At 44.7% G+C, this 18177-nt stretch overlaps 1 protein-coding gene across 3 annotated transcripts in view; it reads right to left on the bottom strand.

Moving 5' to 3' along the window:
• LRRK2 (leucine rich repeat kinase 2) overlaps nucleotides 1-18177 on the bottom strand; it is a 325079-nt gene that overhangs the window by 281872 nt on the left and 25030 nt on the right. For all 3 annotated transcript variants that reach the window (XM_073573544.1, XM_073573542.1, XM_073573543.1), the window contains exons 2-4: nucleotides 12656-12882; nucleotides 12484-12569; nucleotides 2384-2493 (exon numbers count right to left, since the gene is read on the bottom strand). In XM_073573544.1, coding sequence (XP_073429645.1) covers nucleotides 2384-2493; nucleotides 12484-12569; nucleotides 12656-12791 — 332 coding nt within the window. In that variant the 5' untranslated portion in view covers nucleotides 12792-12882. The remainder of the gene's footprint in view (nucleotides 1-2383; nucleotides 2494-12483; nucleotides 12570-12655; nucleotides 12883-18177) is intronic.

Genomic DNA, 18177 nt, shown 5'->3' with positions numbered 1-18177 from the left:
TTCTTTTAAGGGGGAAAGTGTGTCAAGGTGGTGATGGTGACCCCGTCCGTGGCCCTGGGTGTCCAATGTAAATGATGTAAGTTGAGGAAGATGATAGGAAAATTAATTAGGAAAAGGGGATTCGCGACGCCACCCGTGGTATTCGGCAATGCAGGTGTTAAGCCGACGCTGCTCTGCAGATCCTCTGGGACAGTGTTAGGGCAGCAGGGATAGTAAAGCTCTCCACAGGTAGAGCTGTGTCCCAGGGCAGTTGAGCCGGTGACGGTGATGGTGTTTGCAGTCTGAGGTAGGCAGTTGTAAAATAACTCAAAGGACACGGTTGGGTGCAGTTTCTGGGGTTTTTTACTCACAAGTTTCATGTGCAGGTTGGTCCACTTAGTGCTGCGTCCTCAGAGGGAGGGGCCCGATAAACTCCCAGGCAGATTGGGTACACCTTTCAGGACTCCTCCTCGTGTCTCTCTCAAGGCCGTGTCTCTGCGCTGAATTCTCCTTATTTTCACGCCCTGCACCTTCACAAGTAGTGCCCCCAGCTGGCAGACACGGATTGCCTCAGGCGATGTGGGTCAGGCCCCGAGGTCCGTTAATCATGCCGCTGCCTTTTGGAGGGTGCTTGTGGCAGTGGCTGAGGCACTTAAAGTTACCTCAGCCTCCGGCTTCCCAGCTGAGTCCTGTAGTCCTCCACTAGCTTCAGGGGCCGGCTCCCTCGTTCTGACCTGGTCCTTCCCTTCCAGGATACCGGCCCCACGGGTGGCCAGTCGCACTACCTGTGCCCCTAGGACCCCTTCTTCCCAGTCCAGGAGCGTGGTTAAGATGTTTCTCTTTTCCACCCACAGTCCTCTACAGCAATCCTGCTCTCTCGCTGGTCCTGTCACCGACTGACTAGTTTCTGGATCTCTTTACCTCAGAACTAGCTCCTCCCACCAACTATCACCTTTCTCACTCTGATTGGATGCCTAACTATCACTCCACTACCTAAGCTCCTCCCACTCTACCTACCTTCTACACTAACCCCCCCACACCCTTTCCTAGCCAGTCTGGGATGAGGCCATCCTCCCAAACGGTACGCCCAGGTGCCCTGACTAGCTAATGTGTGTGTTGAGTGCAGTGTTAGCAGTCCTGGGTGGTAATCCCTCCTTACCTGAGGGTGGGATACCACACCTCTGGATGAGGTGCAGTACCTCTGTGGCAACCGGACCCTCAGGGGCGCCACATATGAACGCTCCCATCTGCCCCCTGTAGTTGCCAATGTCAGTGTATGCACGCTCCCATCCGCCCCCTGCGGTTGCCAATGTCCGTGTATACATGCTCCCATGTGCCCCCCTGTGGTCATCAATGTCAGTGTATGCAAGCTCCCATCTACCCCCCCTGTGGTCACCAGCTTCTGTGCGATCCTGTGTGTAGCGAACAGCTGCTATACACAGGAGAGGGATAATAACGGCTCCTGCACACACTGATACTATGGGAGCATGCGCTCAGCTGCACCAGTGTTATGTGTGCAGAGCTGGGGACTTGGAGCAGGCAGTGCTCCGAAGAGACTGCTGCCAATCACCATGGGGGGCGTAATTAAGGGGATGCAAAGGTGCAATGAGCCCTTGGCCTCATCAATACTGCACCAAAGTCCCCTCATTTACATATGTAATTAAAGTGTTTTTCCATAAAAACACATCTACTAAATTCTACTGTGTCAGGATGATTTTTATAGAGGCCAAGTCCCCAATACGAAGGTGCAAATTGTACAATTCTAGTTTTGGTGGCGACAAACTTCATTTGAGCAGTGATAATCTTGATATATAGTTTTTTTTTATATATATCTGGGCTCCTTGGAATACTGCATGAAGTTTGTATATTCCCGCTTTTGGCATTGTTTTCCTTTGGCATTTTGCTAAACTTACTCCAAGAAACACTGGACAAATACTGCTGAAAGCAAACTTTGCTCCTGCCTGTGGTTTTTCAATACAAGTTTTTCCTCTTTGTAAATAATGTCACACCATAAGAGGGTTGGACTGTATAAAGAAAAATGCCAGCATGCTTCAATACCACAACAAAACCACTTCCCACTCATTTTAATGGCTGTGAGGACTCCGAAAACCACAGTCAAGTAAAAAGATTGTCCTCTTTCACAGACTTTTTCCTATAAGCTCAGTGATGAGTAAAAACACATACTAACTGGGCTCAAGTCATTCTTGGGTCCAGTGCTGTGTCTCCACCACTGTCCTGGTCGCTATTGATAAGCTGCATTGGTGAGGTCACATCTACAACCCCTTTAAACCGTTAAATGACCATTTAGTAATTCTAAACAGATTATGATTGTGACACCTTTTAAACAAGAGAGATATAAATGATAAAAGCTATTATTCTATATATTAAGAACACATATACTTACTGATGGACGCCAAGGACTTCCCACTCATGCCCAATATCAACTGGAGTATGTAAACTATGTAGTATATTTGGGCACACCGTTATCAATCTGCATAGCAGAGACCAGCCTGCCTGAAATACAGAAATAGCATGGTGATCAGGAGAGCAGACTGTCAGTCATTACGTTTCGCACTGGTAATGCCCCATTCATTTACAATAAGCTCTAGAGGCAGATTCTCAAGGAGACCTATGTTTGACCCATAGATCTTAACAGCTCATTTATATTTTAAGGAAAATGTGGATTTCTCTGGAATAAGAAATTGGACCATAGATATAAAGATATCATTTTATTCAGTTTCCTATGGCCTGCACATGCCTATCTATATACAGCTAAAAGGGTTGATCATAGTGACACATTACCTTTAAATATACTTTGTGAGAAGACCCCTTTATTAATTATTCGTAGTATATGTGCTTATACAACAACCAAAACTCTAATTAGCGAGTCAGAACAGAATATAGTAAGAGTGAACAGGTGCAAGCTGCTATGAATGCATAATATACAAACAAAAGAAAACAGCAGCAGTGCACAAACGCTAAAATGTATGCAAACATTAAGGCTGTGTTCACACACAGCGTTTATTTTTCGCGTTTTTCCCACGGATTTACCAAAAAATCCGCTCAAAAAACGCTTAAAAGAAGCTTCCCATTCATTTTAATGCATTTTGCACTTTTTGTGCATATTGATGCGTCTTTTTCCATGAAAAAAACGCTTTGCGGTAAAAAAACGCAGCATGCTCATTAATTTCGCGGAAAATTCCGAATTTCTAGCTATTTTCTATGTGTCTGGGGACACGCGGCAAAAACGCGCGTTTTCTGGGAAGGAGTCCAGTTTTTATGCAGAAATTTTCTGCATATGTGTGCACATAGCCTTAAGGGAACCTGTCACCAGGTTTGACCAATATAAGATACGGCCACTGCCTTTCAGGACTTATCTACAGCATTCTATAATGTTGTAAATAAGACCCCGATCCGGCCTTTCCCATTTTCATGTATATTTTTAGTAAAATGTAAATTGCTCTTTTATTCTATAAACTACTGACATGTCTTCGAATTTCCAAGCACTACATTTTCTATTTATTTTCAGAAAATGAGAAATGGTTAAAATAACAAAAAATGCAGTGCTTGCAGACCTCAAAAAATGCTAAGGAAACAAGTTCATAATCATTTATAAACAACAATACTAATGTTTTAACTCAGGAAGAGTTCAGAAATCAATATTTTGTGGCATAATCTTGGGTGACCTTATGCCACTCCTGGTACAAAAATGTAAGCAGTTCTTCTTTGTTTGATGGCTTGTCACTATTCTTCTTCCTCTTGATTACATTCCAGAGGTTTTCAATGGGGTTCAGGTCTGGAGATTGGGCTGGCCATGACAGGGATTTGATGTGGTGGTCCTTCATCTACACAGTGATTGACCTAGCTGTGTGGCATGACGCATTGACGTGCTGGAAAAACCAGTCCTCAGAGTTGGGGAACATTGCCTGAGCAGAAGGAATCAACTGTTTTTCCAGGATAACCTTGTATGTGACATGATTCATACGTCCTTTGCAAAGATTAACCTGCCCAATTCCAGCCTTGCTGAAGCATCCCCAGATCATTAACAATCCTCCACCAAATTTCGCAGTGGGTGCAAGACACTGTGCCTTGTACGCCTCTCCAGGTATTCGTCTAACCATTAGACGACAAGGTGTTGGGCAAAGCTGAAAATTAGACTCATCAAAGAAGATTACCTTACTTCAATCCTCTATGGTCGAATCTTTATAGTGTTTGGCAAACTTCAGCCTGGCTCTTCTTTGCTTCTCATTGATGAAAGGCTTTTTACTAGCTTAACATGACTTGAGCCCTGCCTCTAGGAGCCTGTTACGAACTGTTCTTGCTGTGCACTTCACCCCAGTTGCCATTTCTTTTGTAGGTCACTTGATGTCATCCTGCGGTTGCTGAGTGACAATCGAATAAGATGACGGGTCATCCCGGTCAGTGGAGAGTCGCTTTCGCCTTCTGTCGGTCTGTAGCTTTGTTGTCCCCAATGTTTGCTACATGACCTTGTTGTAATGAACTGCGGTCATAGAAATTTTAAGGATGGAGGAAACATGACACTCACTGTATCCCTCTGCTAGTAAAGCCAGAATTGAGCCCTTCTTTTCCTCACGCAATACTTTTCTTTTCAACTCCTTTGGCATTGTTAAAAGTAATTTTTTCATTCCTATTACTTTTGGGATATTACCAGCACTTGTTTTGCATCCAGCTTGTCATATTGCAAGGGGATTGTGACCACCACAGCAGGGTTTTTTTATACTTTAAATAAGATTTGGTTCAGGTGATCACCTAATCAGAAGCACATTAAGTAGAATGAGGTGTACTCTGGTTGGAATTCAACTGACACTGGAATGGAATGACTGTCAGACATGTAGAGAAGCTGATTTTTATAAAACTGTGCAGTGGTCTCTTAATTTTTGCCAGAGCTGTATGTTCATGTATGTTATCAATGAAAAGTGATCAATTAATTCTCTGAGAAATTAATAAAGAAAGTATACTGGAAAATAGTCTAACCTTGGGACTTCCACCATCAAGTCACCTGTTGATATCCCTTTTCATTAAGCATTTTATTAAAAAAGCCCTTCCATGAAGATCCGACCTGTAAGAGAAGAAAAATATCTTTTATTATACTCACCTGCCTGGCAGCCTGGTTCAAAGGGTGTCGCTCTTCTTGGTGCGGCGCTTCCCATCTTCATGCGATGCCGTCCTTCTTCTTGCTTCATGTGGATGACACGTCCCTGCGTCATCCACAGAGGCTCCAGACATCGCGCTTCTGCGCAGGCGTACTTATCTGCCTTGTTGAGGGCAGAGCAAAGTCCTGCAGTGTGCAAGCGTGGGGAAAGGTCAGAGAGGCCCAGCGCCTGCGCACTGCAGTAATTTGCTCTGCCCTCAACAGAGCAGAAAAGTACACCTGCGCAGGAGCGCGGTGCCGGGTAGCCTGTGTGGATGACGCAGGGACGCCTGCATTTCTGCCCGCAGTCACAACCAGTAAGGTTACAGCAGGTCACAGGCAGCGGTTCTGAAGGTAAACACTGTGTGAGCATCATGTGAACTGCTTTAACCATACTGACATCACCGCTCACAGCGTGAGAAATTTTGTTATTTATTTTTTGGTTAATAAATGAGTAAAAGAGGGAAACTGTCAGGGAGTGATTTGTACAATTATAGAACTTTTCTCTGTGTGTGTCTTTATTAATTTTGACTACGAGTTTAGTAATAGGGGTGTCTGATCGACACCGCTCCATTACTAACCCCTGGGCTTGATTTCAGTAGACATCAACCCCAAAACTATTACCCCACTTGCTAACGCACCAGGGCAAGTGGGAAGAGCCGAGGTTAAGCATCAGAATTGGTGCATCTACTGGATGTGCCTTTTCAGTAGCAGCTGAGTGCTGATGTTCTTAGTCTGGGATGGGCAAATATCCATGACCCTTTCCCAGCTTATTAATATTAGCCCAAAGCGGTCTGTTTGCCTTTGCTGGTTAGTAAAAGTAGGGGGCACCCTATGTCTTTTTTTGGGGGGTCCCCTTATTACTAACCAGTAAAGGCTACGCAGACAGCTGTGAGCAGTTATTAATATGCTGGGAAACTTTTTGGCTACAGGCTCCTTCCCAGAATAACAGCCCACAGTAGTCTGCTTTGCCTCAGCTGGTTCTGAAAAATAAGGGGGACCTTACTCTATTTTTATTAATTTTATATGTGAGATACACAGACAGCGGGTGCTGATTACAACTGTCATCATTGTTGCCTGGTCTCACTGATTACAGGGAGACCAGGCGACAATGATGAGAGTTGGATTCAGTACCCAGCGCCTTGAACAGCACTAACTGTAAAGCTTTTCCCACACGTCGGTACGTGTCACACTGAGGACACACGGATGTCATCAGTGTGCACGTGTGTGGGATGCTTTGTGGACAGTTCAACTGCTAGAAATCGGACATGTCTACGTGCACATAGTACGTGGAAACACACTGATGTGTGCAGACCCATAGATTTTAATGGATGTGTGTGTGTGTGTCCAGTAGTACGTGTGAAAACTGTCACTACACATACTGGAGACACGGACCTGTGAAAGAGGAATAAAGCTGTGATCACCCAGACATCCATCACTCACTCCATTCAATGACTATGTTATTGATGTCAACAGCCTTGTGCAGCGATCACACACTAAAAAAAACTTTTATCACCTAGATAATGCATTGCAGATAAATGTGTTTGGAAGGGGATACGTGGCCATTGCTTTCCATAACACTACCATAATAGTACGACTAATTATTTGATGGACAGCAAATGCATGTTACATGAATATTTGTAGCTGTAAAGCAAATATTAGCCTTTACGCTTGCCATGCATGAAAGGCTACTATTGCTTAATGCTAATAGGTTTACTTTTGCAGGCAGATTGCTCAATTGACCAATTGATTCAAATACTTCCAGATCAAGGCTAGTTTAAAACAAACATTTCAGTATACATAGCTGGCTGTGAGATAAGACTCATATCTGAAGGACGCACTTGCTGCTAATGGATGAAGGAACAGAATGTCCACATTTGATTTACCTTAAAGGGAACCTGTCACCTCATTTTGCCGCTATAAGATGCGGCCACTGCCTTTCGGGGCTTATGTACAGCATTCTATAATGTTATAAATAAGCCCCTAATCCGACTTGAAAGAGAACAAAAACAAGTTTTATTATACTCACCCAGGGGCGGTCCAGTTCGGGTCCGGCGCCTCCCATCTTCATGCGATGTTGTCCTCCTGCTTGCTTTGTGTCGCGCTCCTGCGCAGGCATACAGATCTGCCCTGTTGAGGGCAGAAGCAAAGTACTGCAGTGCGCAGGGAAAGTTCACAGAGGCCCAGCGCCTGAGCACTGCGGTACTTTGCTCTGCCCTCTGCCCTCAACAGGGCAGATCAGTATGCCTGCGCAGGAGCACGGCATGAAGCAAGCATAAGGGCGGCATCGCATGAAGATGGGAGGAGCTGGACATGCGACACCCATCAGACCAGACCGCCCCCCGAGTGAGTATAATAAAACTTGCTTTTCTTCTCTTTCAGGTTGCACCAGGTGCTTATCTACAGCATTTTTAATGCTGTAGATAAGCCCTGAAAGGCGGTAGCCGCATCTTAAGCCCCCTTCACACATAGCGATATCGCTAAAGCGTCACCAATTTTGTGACGTAACAGCAATATCGCTAGCGATCTCGCTACAAGTGACACTTACCTCCGACCCGGCTCCCTGCTGGATATCGCTGATCGCGCGAGATTGTCCTGGTCCATTTCTTGTCGTCGGCTTCCTGCTGGCGCCGACGAGCGACTCCATGGACGCGGGTGGAAGACGTCACCTTCGCTGCGTGTGACAGGTAAGTATCGACCGCCGCTGCATCGCTGGTGAGCTCTGCCTGTTTGGCAGCTCACTAGCGACCATTTAGCAATGCACCAGCGATCCTGACCAGGTCGTATCGTTGTCGGGATAGCTGGTGCATCGCTAAATGTAACGGGACCTTTATAGTGGCAAAAGGAAGTGACAGGCTCCCTGTCCACTACTAGGACAAACCCTTCGTAAACTAAGTGTTCGGCCCAAATAAAATAATAAAGCCTATACTCACCTCCCATTCCCGCGCTGTTCCCACTGTGTCAGCACTCGCTCTCCCCCGGGCCGTAATGCGGTGTTGTGACACGTGATGCCGGCGCCCAATCAGCGCTGGTGTCACTGTCTCCGCCTGCGGACAAACTGTACATGAAGTTCAGGGGAGGTAAGGTACTGTCAATACAGCCTTATTAGGATATTAAAGAACGCACAAAGCATTGTCATTTGCTCCAACTATGCTAGGACTACATAATGACTTTGGTTGCGTCATACTAGAGCGTGCATGCCACTGTTGCGCAACTTTCATGTGAGTTTTTTTTCTCCCCAATTGTATCGTACTTAGTAATAATATTGGTATGTCGCACTACAGAAAAGTGAAACATGGCTGCCATGTCAATGTATAGGATGTGACTTTTAAACGATTTGGCACATCATGCCGTAGTTACAGTCAGCCATAACTTTAGTGCAAGTTACACAAAGCTTCTATCTCAACTAAATCATCAGTCATCAGACTATACCGTTATGTAACCAAATAGGCCAAGTAGCCCCGGACATAGACATCACACATACTGTGGATGAGTACCAAATAAAAATGCAAAACCAAACCAAATACTTGTAAATACACATTTTTTCAGTGCCCATGGTTGCAAGAGAAAACCCAAGGCATCTTTTAGGTGGATCCTGACACTAATCTAATGTTTTGACTCCTCTTTACTGTGTGCCACGATGGGAAACATTGAAGTAATAAGTATTTCATCATGTAAAATTTTGTTCTATTGGACCTTTGATTTTTTTTCAGAGCAACTTGACTCTATCTAATTAAAATAAAATAAAAAAAATCATGACTGAGCTAGTACTGTTTTGGTTAAGGGCATAGCTCTTTCAGCAGTTAGATTAAAGGGAACCTTTCACCAGGTTTGTCCCATGTGAGTTAAGGCAACCATCTTTCATCACGGATATACAGCATTCTAATATGCTGTATATCTGCCACTAATCCGGCAAGCAAGACAAGAAAAAGACCTTATAGAATCAGGGAGTTGGTAAGCCAAACATCCAACTCCTCTATTTCCCTGACTCCGACCCCTCAGCACTGCCCCCTACTGAGCATGAACATACAGTGCAGCACAGATTTACCCCCCTACTGAGCATGTACATAAAGTGCAGCACAGATTCACCCTCCCTCTACTGAGCATGTACATAAAGTGCAGCACAGATTCACCCCCTACTAAGCATGTACATAAAGTGCAGCACAGATTCACTTCCTCTACTGAGCATGAACATACATTGCAGCACAGATTTACCCCCCTACTGAGCATGTACATAAAGTGCAGCACAGATTCACCCTCCCTCTACTGAGCATGTACATAAAGTGCAGCACAGATTCACCCCCTACTAAGCATGTACATAAAGTGCAGCACAGATTCCCCCTCCCCCTACTGAGCATGTACATAAATTGCAGCACAGATTCACCTCCTCTACTGAGCATGTACATAAAGTGCAGCACAGATTCACCCTCCCCCTACTGAGCATGTACATAAAGTGCAGCACAGATTCATCTCACCTACTGAGCATGTACATAAAGTGCAGCACAGATTCACCCTCCCTCTACTGAGCATGTACATAAAGTGCAGCACAGATTCACCCCCTAAGCATGTACATAAAGTGCAGCACAGATTCACCCTCCCCCTACTGAGCATGTACATAAATTGCAGCACAGATTCACCTCCTCTACTGAGCATGTACATAAAGTGCAGCATAGATTCACCTCCACTACTGAGCATGTACATAAAGTGCAGCACAGATTCACCCTCCCCCTACTGAGCATGTACATAAAGTGCAGCACAGATTCACCCTCCCTCTACTGAGCATGTACATAAAGTGCAGCACAGATTCACCCCCTACTAAGCATGTACATAAAGTGCAGCACAGATTCCCCCTCCCCCTACTGAGCATGTACATAAATTGCAGCACAGATTCACCTCCTCTACTGAGCATGTACATAAAGTGCAGCACAGATTCACCCTCCCCCTACTGAGCATGTACATAAAGTGCAGCACAGATTCATCTCACCTACTGAGCATGTACATAAAGTGCAGCACAGATTCACCCTCCCTCTACTGAGCATGTACATAAAGTGCAGCACAGATTCACCCCCTAAGCATGTACATAAAGTGCAGCACAGATTCACCCTCCCCCTACTGAGCATGTACATAAATTGCAGCACAGATTCACCTCCTCTACTGAGCATGTACATAAAGTGCAGCATAGATTCACCTCCACTACTGAGCATGTACATAAAGTGCAGCACAGATTCACCCTCCCCCTACTGAGCATGTACATAAAGTGCAGCACAGATTCACCCTCCCTCTACTGAGCATGTACATAAAGTGCAGCACAGATTCATCTCCCCCGAGCATGTAAATTGCAGCACAGATTCACCTCCTCTACTGAGCATGTACATAAAGTGCAGCACAGATTCACCCTCCCCTACTGAGCATGTACATAAAGTGCAGCACAGATTCACTTCCTCTACTGAGCATGTACATAAAGTGCAGCACAGATTCACCCTCCCTCTACTGAGCATGTACATAAAGTGCAGCACAGATTCACCCCCTACTAAGCATGTACATAAAGTGCAGCACAGATTCACCCCCTACTAAGCATGTACATAAAGTGCAGCACAGATTCACCCTCCCCCTACTGAGCATGTACATAAAGTGCAGCACAGATTCACCCCCTACTAAGCATGTACATAAAGTGCAGCACAGATTCACCCCCTACTAAGCATGTACATAAAGTGCAGCACAGATTCACCCTCCCCCTACTGAGCATGTACATAAATTGCAGCACAGATTCACCTCCTCTACTGAGCATGAACATAAAGTGCAGCACAGATTCATCTCCCCTGAGCATGTACATAAAGTGCAGCAGCACAGATTCACCCCCCCCACTGAGCATGTACATAAAGTGCAGCACAGATTCACCTCCTCTACTGAGCATGTACATAAAGTGCAGTACAGATTCACCCTCCCCTACTGAGCATGTACATAAAGTGCAGCACAGATTCACCCTCCCCAACTGAGCATGTACATAAAGTGCAGCAGATTCACCCTCCCCCCTAGTGAGCATGTACATAAGGTGCAGCCAGATTTACCCTCCCCCTACTGAGCATGTACATAAATTGCAGCAGATTCACCTCCTCTACTGAGCATGTACATAAAGTGCAGCATAGATTCACCCTCCCCCTACTGAGCATGTACATAAAGTGCAGCACAGATTCACCCTCCCTCTACTGAGCATGTACATAAAGTGCAGCACAGATTCATCTCCTCTGAGCATGTACATAAAGTGCAGCAGCACAGATTCACCCCCCCCACTGAGCAGGTACATAAAGTGCAGCACAGATTCACCTCCTCTACTGAGCATGTACATAAAGTGCAGTACAGATTCACCCTCCCCTACTGAGCATGTACATAAAGTGCAGCACAGATTCACCCTCCCCCCTAGTGAGCATGTACATAAAGTGCAGCACAGATTCACCCTCCCCCTAGTGAGCATGTACATAAGGTGCAGCACAGATTTACCCTCCCCCTACTGAGAGCAAATGCAGAGATCCTTAGATCAGGAATAGAACAGACATTTATGACATTTCATAACTTTCCCAAATTCTTATGAAAACATTTACAGCACATCCTGCATTGAACTACTGTATCCAATTTATTATATATTTTAGGAGTCGGAGTCTGTCCATTTTATACCAACTCAGACTTCGACTCCACAGCCCTGTTTCCAATACCTATGGGTCGGTTGTGTCTGATGGGCGTCGCTGCCTCCTCTCTTCTTGTAATGCAGTCCTTCGTCATCCACACAGTCTTCCCGACATCGTGCTCCTGCGCAGGCGTACTTTTCTCTACTCTGACCAGGGCAACAGCAAAGTACTGCAGTGTGCAAGGGCAGGAAAAGGTGAAAGAGCCCTGGCGACTGCGCACTGCACTACTTTACTTTAATAATGGAGAGCAATCTAAATAGACATGTCCTCAGAAAATTTTGTGAGCCATGCCCCCTTAGTAAAAGCCATAAAATTAGCACTTAATTAAAAGGTTTATATTTTTGGAACTATATGGTCCATTACAAAAAATGTTAACTACTCCGGAAACCATACAATGTACTACAGCAAATGATAAAACTTGCCATTTTTAACAGGGCATCAAGCCATTGATAAACTTTCTACTGTCTGCTGTCCGGTTATCAGATTATTTTGTTAAATAAAAATAAGGTTTGCTTCCTGTTTGAAGAAGCGTCCAGCAGGATTTACCAGGTACAAACTACCGAGCAATGCACGCTACAGGAACAGAGATATGTAAAACATGTAGTCATGAGGTCGACCCAAAAGCAAATAAGGAAAAAAAACAAGCATTCTTGCATTAGGTTACATTACCTCCTGTATGACAGCAACTTTTATGTACGACTCCAGCACCAGTAACAGGGGCAAATGGACGTTCACATGACTGAATATTTCTGTAGCTGATATTTAATTACAAAAAATACATAAATGTGTTAGCTCTCATAATCATGTAAAGAAGACAACAGCAATCCATGACAAAACGCACCATCATCACAAAAGGTGTGAGCGTGCAAATCTTCCAATATCTGAACCAGATTGTCTATCTGTTTCCCTTCCTCCACATTTCTAAGGCGGACAACCAGCTTCTTGACATTCTCTACTAGTTCTACCGTGCTGTTCATGGTTTCTCTCTGTCAAGGGGATGGATCACTCCTTCATCTCTTCAAAAGTGAGCGCAACTTCCACTGCAGAACGAACAGAACAGACCGTAACCTGCGGAAAGTAATAAAAGTGATGTGAAGTGACCGAAATAAGATACTCATCTTAGTCACACCCAACATGTTCATATGATCACACCACAAGTCACTGCCTCTCAGGTATGTTAACCCAGAGCGATGCCGAAAAAGGAAGCACGAAGGAGAAACAACTCACAATCTGCAAAAAATACTGACTGAAAAATATCATACAAAATAATTAACTATTAAGTCAACAAGATCACTAAAAAACGTTGTGTACCTAAATAGTGTAGCAATATAGCTAATTTAGCAGTGAGGTAGGGTGTAAGTCAATACACTTTAGCGTTTTGGGGGGTTGCATTTCAGTGCTGGAGTGGTGCCACAAATCTAAGTTCCTTGCCCCCAGTAGTACAATCACCAAATGCCATCTTCAGCTGTTCCCAGCACCGCTCCTGTAGTCTTCTGCAGGTTGGGTCCTGCCAGATCGCCCCAGTGTTTGCTCAGCGAGCCGGAAGTCACAACTCAATGTAAGTCTAAAGCCCCCTTTACATTTAGCGATGCACAAGCGATCCCAACAACGATACGACCCGGTCAGGATCGCTGGTGCATCACTAAGTGGTCGCTAGTGAGCTGCCAAACAGGCAGATCTCACAGCGACGCAGCAGCGGTCGTTAGTTACCTTTCAGACGCGGCGAAGATGACGTCCTTCCGCCCGCGTCCACGTGTCGCTCGTCGGCGCCAGCAGGAAGTGGCCGATGAGAAATGGACGTGGACGATCTCGCGCGATCAGCGATGGACAGCGGGGGAGCCAGTCAGAGGTAAGTATCACACATAGCGATATCGCTAGCAATATCGCTGCTGCGTCACAAAATCGGTGACGCTTTAGCGATATTGCTAGCGATATCGTTATGTGTAAAGCCCCCTTAAGAGAGCCAGAACGAATCCCCCACCACAGAATTACAAGTGCTTCTCACAAAATTAGAATATCAAAGTGAATTTATTTCAGTCCTTCAATACAAAAAGTGAAGCTCATATTATATAGCCATTACAAACATAGTGATCTATTTCAAGTGTTTATTTCTGTTAATGTTGATGATTATGGCTTACAGCCAATGAAATCCCAAAAGTCATTATCTCAGTAAATTAGAATACTTTATAACACCAGCTTGAAAAAGGATTGTAAAATCCAAAATGATGGCTTACTGAAATGTATGTTTAGTAAATGCACTCAATACATGGTCGGGGCTCCTTTTGCATCAATTACTGCATCAATGCGGTGTGGCATGGAGGCGATCAGCCTGAGGCACTGCTGAGGTGTTATGGAAGCCCAGGTTGCTTTGATAGCAGCCTTCAGCTCATCTGCATTGTTGGTTCTGGTGTCTCATCTTCCTCTTGACAATACCCCATAGATTCTCTATGGGGTTAAGGTCAGGCAAGTTTGCTGGCCAATCAAGCACAGTGATACTGTTGTTTGTAAACCAGGTATTGGTACTTTTGGCAGTGTACACAGGTGCCAAGTCCTGCTGGAGAATGAAATTTCCATCTGCAAAAACCTTATCGGCAGAAGGAAGCATGAAATGCTCTAAAATTTCCTGGTAGACAGCTGCGCTGACTTTGGTATTCATAAAACGCAGTGGACCTACACCAGCAGATGACATGGCTCCCCAAACCATCACTGATTGTGGAAACTTCACACTAGACCTTAAGCAGCTTGGATTGTGTGCCTCTCCACTCTTCCTCCAGACTCAGGGACCTTGATTTCCAAATGAAATGAAATTTACTTTCATCTGAAAACAACAACTTGGACCACTGAGCAACAGTCCAGTTCCTTTTCTCCTTGGCCCAGGTAAGACGCTTCTGGCATTGGTGGTTTGACACAAGGAATGCGACACTTGTAGCCCATGTCCTTGATACGTCTGTGTGTGGTGGCTCTTGAAGCAATGACTCCAGCAGCAGTCCACTCATTGTGAATCTCCCCCAAATTTTTGAATGGCCTTTCCTTAACAATCACTTCAAGGCTGCGGTTATCCCGGCTGCTTGTGCAAGTTTTTCTGCCACACTTATCCTTCCACTCAACTTTCCATTAATATTCTTGGATACAGCACTCTGTGAACAGACAGCTTCTTTAGCAATGACCTTTTGTGGCTTACCCTCCTTGTGGAGTGTGTCAATGACTGCCTTTTGCACATCTGTCAAGTCAGCAGTCTTCCCCATGATTGTGGAGCTATTGAAAGAGACTAAGGGACCTTCTTAGTAGATGCTTTGGAAGCCTTTGCAGGTGATTTTGCTCATTATTCTCATTTACTGATATAATGACTTTGGGGTTTTCATTTGCTGTAAGCCATAATCATCAACATTAACAGAAATAAACACTTGAAATAGATCACTGTGTTTGTAATGACTCTATATAATAGGAGTTTCACTTTCAGTATTGAAAAACTGAAATAAATTAACTTTTTGATGATATTCTAATTTTGTGAGAAACACCTGTACATTGAGAGCTTCAGTCACAAGATGGCGTATCGAGTTCCGAGCAGCGACGGGAAGAGCTGAAGACAGTAGCAGGTGAGTATAATACTAGCGGCAGCGTACTTACATTGGTAGCACCACTCCATCGCAGAAATAAAGTAAAAACGCTGGCGTGGTGCATTAACCCCTTCCCGACATCCGACGGTATATCCCGTCCATGGGACCTGGGCCCCTATGCCCATGGACGGGATAGTACGTCGGGCGCGATCAGCGGCGCCCACGTGGTGAGCGCCGCTGATCGCGGCCGGGTGTCAGCTGATTATCACAGCTGACACCCGGCACAATGTGTCAGGGGCGGTCACGGACCGCCCCCGACACGTTAACCCCTTGCACACCGCGATCAAACATGATCGCGGTGTATCGGGAGTTAAAGGGAAGCATCGGCAGGGAGAGGGCTCCCTCCGTGCTTCCCTGAGCCCCCCACGGCAGCGCAATGTGCAGCGCTGCTGCGTGGGACTCCTTTCCTCCAGGCCCCCGAATCCAAGATGGCGACGGGGGCCTGAGGAAGCTGGCTTCCTCAGTGCCTGCAAAGCGCAGGCATGAGGAAGCCTTCTGCAGTGCCTGTGTCAGATCGCTGATCTGTCACAGTGATCTGTGATGTGACAGATCAGCGATCTATCACAGGACAGTGATGTCCCGCCTGGGACTATTTAATACAGTAAAAAAAAAATAAAAAAAAGTGTAAAAATAATTTAAAAAAAAAAATCGCCAAATAAATTAGAAAAAAAAAAAAATATTCCCCCAATAAATCCATTTTTTGGAAATAATAAAAAAAAACAATAAAAGTACACATATTAGGTATCGCCGCGTCCGTAACGACCCGCCCTATAAAACTGTCTCATTAGTTAACCCCTTTAGCGAACCCCTTAAAAAATAAAAATAAAAAACGAAGCAAAAAATAATGATTTATTATCATACTGCCAAACAAAAAGTGTAATAACGCGCGATCAAAAAGACGCATATAAATATCCATGGTACCGCTGAAAACGTCATCTTGTCCCGCAAAAAACGAGCTGCCACACAGCATCATCAGCGAAAAAATAAAAAAGTTATAGCTCGCAGAATAAAGCGATGCAAAAATAATTATTTTTTATATAAAATAGTTTTCATTGCATAAAACCGACAAAAACATAAAAAAACGACCTAAATGAGGTATCGCTGTAACCGTACTGACCCGAAGAATAAAACCGCTTTATCAATTTTACCGCACGCGGAACGGTGTAAACGCACCCCCCAAAAGAAATTCATGAAACGCTGGTTTTTCTTCATTCTGCGTCCCAAAAATCGGAATAAAAAGCGATCAAAAAATTTCACGTGCCCGAAAATGGTACCAATAAAAATGTCAACTCGTCCCACAAAAAATAAGACCTCACATGACCCGGTGGGTCAAAATACGGAAAAATTATAGCTCTCAATATGTGGTGATGCAAAAACTATTTTTACAATAAAAAGCGTCTTTTAGCGTGCGACAGCTGCCAAAAATAAAAACCGCCATAAATAGTAAATCAAACCCCCCGTTATCACCCCCTTAGTTAGGGAAAAATAATAAAATTAAAAAAATGTATTTATTTCCATTTTTCCATTAGGGTTAGGGCTAGGGTTAGGGCTAGGGGTGTGTTGGGGTAGGGTTAGGGCTAGGGTTAGGGTTAGGGCTAGGGGCATGTTGGGGTTCGGGTTGGAGTTAGAATTGGAGGTTTCCACTGTTTGGGCACATCAGGGGCTCTCCAAATGCAACATGGAGTGTGATCTCAATTCCAGCCAATTCTGAGTTGAAAAAGTCAAATGGTGCTCCTTCCCTTCCAAGCTCTGCCATGCGCCCAAACAGTGTTTTACCCCCACAAGTAGGGTATCAGCCTACTCAGGACAAATTGCAAAACAATTTTTGGGGTCCAATTTCTCCTGTTACCCTTAGGAAAATAAAAAATTGGGGGCAAAAATATCATTTTTGTGGAAAAAAATGATTTTTTTATTTTCACGTCCGAGTGTTATAAACTTCTGTGAAGCACTTGGGGGTTCAAAGTGCTCACCACACATCTAGATAAGTTTCGTGGGGGGTCTAGTGTCCAAAATGGGGTCACTTGTGGGGAGTTTCAATAGTTTAGGTACATCAGGGGCTCTCCAAATGCACATGACACCCGCAGACCATTCCATCAAAGTCTGCATTCCAAAACGTCACTACTTCCCTTCCGAGCCCCGACGTGTGCCCATACAGTAGTTTTCTCCCACATATGGGGTATCAGCATACTCAGGACAAATTGGACAACAACTTTTAAGGTCCAATTTCTCCTGGTACCCTTGGGAAAATAAAAAAAATGGTGACTAAAAGATCATGTTTGTGGAAAAAATACGAATTTTTTATTTTCACGCCCGGGCATTATAAACTTCTGTGAAGCACTGGGGGATTCAAAGTGCTCACCACACATCTAGATAAGTTCCTTGGGGGGGTCTAGTTTACAAAATGGTGACATTTGTGGGGGGTTTCCACTGTTTAGGTACATTAGGGGCTCTCCAAAGGCAATATGACACCCGCAGACCATTCCATCAAAGTCTGCATTCCAAAACGTCACTACTTCCCTTCCGAGCCCCGACGTGTGCCCATACAGTAGTTTTCTCCCACATATGGGGTATCAGCATACTCAGGACAAATTGGACAACAACTTTTAAGGTCCAATTTCTCCTGGTACCCTTGGGAAAATAAAAAAATAGTGACTAAAAGATCATGTTTGTGGAAAAAATACGAATTTTTTATTTTCACGCCCGGGCGTTATAAACTTCTGTGAAGCACTGGGGGGTTCAAAGTGCT

Source organism: Dendrobates tinctorius, unplaced genomic scaffold (genome assembly GCF_039654945.1).
Source record: "Dendrobates tinctorius isolate UK_male_01 unplaced genomic scaffold, ASM3965494v1 ptg000035l, whole genome shotgun sequence".
In the NCBI taxonomy this organism is placed as follows: Eukaryota; Metazoa; Chordata; class Amphibia; order Anura; family Dendrobatidae; genus Dendrobates; species Dendrobates tinctorius.
This window is presented reverse-complemented; position numbering and strand designations above follow the sequence as displayed.